A 4061-nucleotide genomic window follows, 5' to 3' on the forward strand; every position below is an offset into this window, starting at 1 on the left:
TCTGTTTTACAATAAAGATCCTAGGTTTGGGGCCGCTCTTGTTTTACAAAGGAGATCCTAAGTCTGGGGCCACTCTTCTTTTACAAAGGAGATCCTTGGTCTGAGGAAACTCTGTTTTACAATAGAGATCCTAGGTCTGAGGCTACTCTGTTTTACAATAAAGATCCTAGGTTTGGGGCCGCTCTTGTTTTACAAAGGAGATCCTAGGTCTGGGGACACTCTGTTTTACAATAGAAATCCTAGGCCCAGCTTCATCAAATGTTACTTTAAAGTAGTTTGATAATGTATTTTGTAAACATATTCAGCGTGATCTGACTATTAGATATTATTATTTGAAACAACTTGAAATCTTTATAAATATACACAGAAAAAAAGGGGTCAACCATAAGATTGTATCCTACTGGTCTGTTACACACCTTTTTACTGAACATAAATAATAAACAATACAAAGGCGCGCTTGTCTACAAAGGTACATGAGTCTACAAAGGTACATGAGTCTACAAAGGTACACTGCTCTATAAAGGTACATTAGTCTACAAAGGTACTTGGGTCTACAAAGGCACTCTAGACTATAAAGGCACGATGGTCTACAAATGTAAATGGGTCTACAATGGTATACTGGTCTACAAAGGTACATGGATCCATAAAGGTACATGAGTCTACAAAGGTACACAGGTCTACAAATGTACATTGATCTACAAAGGTACATGGGCTTCAGGTACAGGTACACTGGTATACAAAAAGGTATGTAGGCCAACAAGGGTAGATAGCCCTCAAAGATATATTATAGACTCCCAAAGGTATATAGATCTACGAAGGGTTCTTATACCTAAGAAGAGTCTTTTTCAAATCAGATCAAAATGGATGGCTTAAACGTACAAAACGATCTAAACCATATCCCATGTTATACCTTTTTCAATCATGCGACAAACTTTGTGAATTTACTCCAAAATGTTAATTTTATTTGAAAGAGATTACAGGTTATTGGTGTACGGTGTAGATAAATTGATGTACGAGTTTTATCAACTAGTGACCATGTGTTATAAAAACACATTGCTCTATCTATCCCACATTTGTTTTTTATTGGTGATTATCATGTCATCATTATTAACCTGTAATATTTATCATTACTTATCTAATCGACCTTTTTTTTGCTTCCTTTTGACAATAATTGAAAGAACATCGCCAGAATGAAATATTTAAATCATCATTTTAAAAAAATATCGATTTATGGCTTCTGGACCGGACTATTAATAGATCACTTAGGAATATAAAGGAATATCGGATCATTAAGTCCAGTCTGCATTACCTTAATAATACTAGATTACACGAGTAGCTGTGACATATAATTAAGCGTTTTAACCAATCATCCTTTTGTTTGAAACGATGTTTAATTCAATCATAGATGCCTTTGCAGGTACACTAGCTGGATAATCGAAAAAAGTCCCAAGTATCTTTCTATCGCGGTCCAAATATCAAAATACACTTTGTAATTAGCTAATTATGGACTGGTATATTCTGATATTTGAATGTGGTTATCTTTGATTGGTTAGATATTATATGAAAATGTGTTCTTTAATAAATTATTTACCAATTTATATAATGTAATGTAATAATGTATTTATTTTTGTAATATGTATTATATTTTTCATATTATTTTCTGAGTTATTCGCCTATTTACTCTTTTATTTTTTACTCGATTTTCTGGTGTTTTTTTTTTTACTTTAACGAACACACCTCATTTCAGGTGATTGTGAGACGTCTCGAAGGTCGATATCTGAATTATTACTTATTATTTGTTAAAGTACTCATTGTATGAGGTCACTGTATCCCTTGTAAAACACAAAAAAAAACATTTCGAAACTACGTCTTCGATAAAGTAATTAACGCCTTCGGGCAAAGGCTTGGTCGCCGGTAAACGTGAAGAAAACGCTCGATAAAGTTCCGTAAAATTAAAAGCTTTACAGCAATCTAATACAATCTATTGGCTCAATGTACTTCATTTTCATTATTTTATGGAGATGTTTTGACGCTTGTCTTAAGACATCCTCGATTCCGTGGTGATCTACACGGCGAATATTTGCGACAATGACGCCAACCGTACGGTATCACAAGCTCATTTCACGCTTATATACAACGTGGCGACCTTAACATACTCTAAGTTAATTTTTCGTCGCCAAAGCAGCTCAGTAAAGACGCCTTTCCAACGGAGCTAGAACTGTCAAAAACGCTTTATCAAACGCTGAGCTGAGCGATATTCTGATTCTATGCTCTTATTATGAATTAATTTATCTTAGCTTCTATAAGTAGTAGAAGTTAGAAGATCTTTTTTGCAAAATTAACTAACATGTTAATTACAAAAGATGAAATGACGTCGTAAATGAACTTTTTGACGTGACAACCATCAAACAGTTTGAGTATTCTAAACTTTAAATAGTTAGTAAAATAACAGAATAAGATGTGATCGAGATCTATTTTGGGTGTTTCTGAAGAAGGCAGTAAGCCGAAACGTCAAATTACAGGACAATAACATAATTTTAACTAACATGTGTTTAAATGTTTTAATTATATCGGATTGTACAAAAGGCGCAGTTGTAAAGGCGGGCGCGAAAGCAATTTCTGTACCTCCAGTTAATTTAGAGTCACTACGCCACTGGTTCGTTTGGTTAAACGGATGACGATCATGTCCCTTTAAGTTAACTGAAACTATCTGTTTCTAAAACACGTTTAATATTTTTAAATGGGCAAGCTAAAATGAAATTTCTTGATATAAATGTTTGTGTAGGTTGGTATGCTAGTGGGTATTAAGGATCGTAATAAAAAATAAGTCTTTGTTGATCTCTTTAACAAAAGCTACATTAAAGGGACATTCATCTTGTTTTGAAGGTCCAGAAAAAAATTTTGCTCAAAGTTTGGAAAACTATACCAAAATCAGGATAAATGTGTCCTTTGACGTATCTATAAGTTTTAATCAAAAGAAATCCAGCCGTTAATTTTTAAACGCCAGCAAAATTTTAAAAGTTTACGTAAGGTTACGTAACCTGTTGAAGTTTATTTGTATAGAAATATGTCTTCTACGTATTCTGATTGTTTCAACAAATAATATCGAGTCAATATAAAGCCAAACCAACACTAGGTCAAACTGCCTAATTAACAATTTGTACTTTGTACCGTTTTTAATTAACCCTTTTTGTGCTGGAACATAATTCTTTATTTTATTGTTATTCAGTCAAAGATTCTTGTTTCTTTATTATTATGTTACGTACATGTAGTTTATTGAGTACGTTGTGTGAACCGTTTACGTAATGGCCCGTTTTCCTTTGTTTCCGCTTTCTTATGAAAATTCAATCAATGTAGCTCAACGTTTTGAACTCGGGATTTCCCGTGGCAAATCACGATGTACGTATATGCATGCACTTTAATATTAAGCTAAAATACCGATAACCTTTTAAACCCTTGTTAACGTTTTGCACTCCACATACTTATTAGTTTATTAATCAAGCATTTGTTTATATCATGCGTGCAAACTGTTGTGGACAATCCGTCTTTATGTCACTTCGCCCCTAAGGCCTAAGTCATGTCATAGCCTGTGTTTCATATTTCACAGTAAATTCGTACTTAAGATTGTATCTTATTATTGATAATGTTTTTCTTTTGTAGCTTTTTACCACCTACACTTAAACATACATATGTGCCACTGTACAACGCCATTAACGTCTGAAACTCAACATCTTGGATTTCTCATTTTTACCTTGGACCGTTGTACCTGTTGGTTATACTTACTGCCGCTAGGGGCAGAATACTTTTAAAACAAATTCAATTTGATCAAGTAGATAAATAGATATAAATAGCATACTTAAGAAATATTTTCAGGTATAATTTACGGCGTTTTTGATAATGAAATTTTTTACAAAAAAGCGGAATGTCCCTTTAAATGCTTGGATAAAATTAATGAAATATCATGTTTCTATTTTCAATATAGCCTATATAATTCACATTTCAGAACAGAGATTACAAGTAGGCCTAAGTGCGAGATACTTTTGACACAAGTACAAGATGAA

The 4061-nt window shown here is 33.3% G+C and overlaps 1 protein-coding gene across 1 annotated transcript; it reads right to left on the bottom strand.

Annotated features, from left to right (window-relative positions):
• Window positions 1–397: 397 nt before the first annotated feature.
• Window positions 398–760, bottom strand: LOTGIDRAFT_136455 (hypothetical protein; the record flags this gene model as incomplete). The annotated part of the gene is made up of 1 exon (XM_009046751.1): window positions 398–760. A coding segment is annotated over one exon (363 nt), but the record flags the coding sequence as incomplete, so codon positions are not given.
• Window positions 761–4061: the final 3301 nt, after the last annotated feature.

The sequence above is a fragment of the Lottia gigantea genome (genome assembly GCF_000327385.1).
Source record: "Lottia gigantea unplaced genomic scaffold LOTGIsca_106, whole genome shotgun sequence".
Classification (NCBI taxonomy): domain Eukaryota; kingdom Metazoa; phylum Mollusca; class Gastropoda; family Lottiidae; genus Lottia; species Lottia gigantea.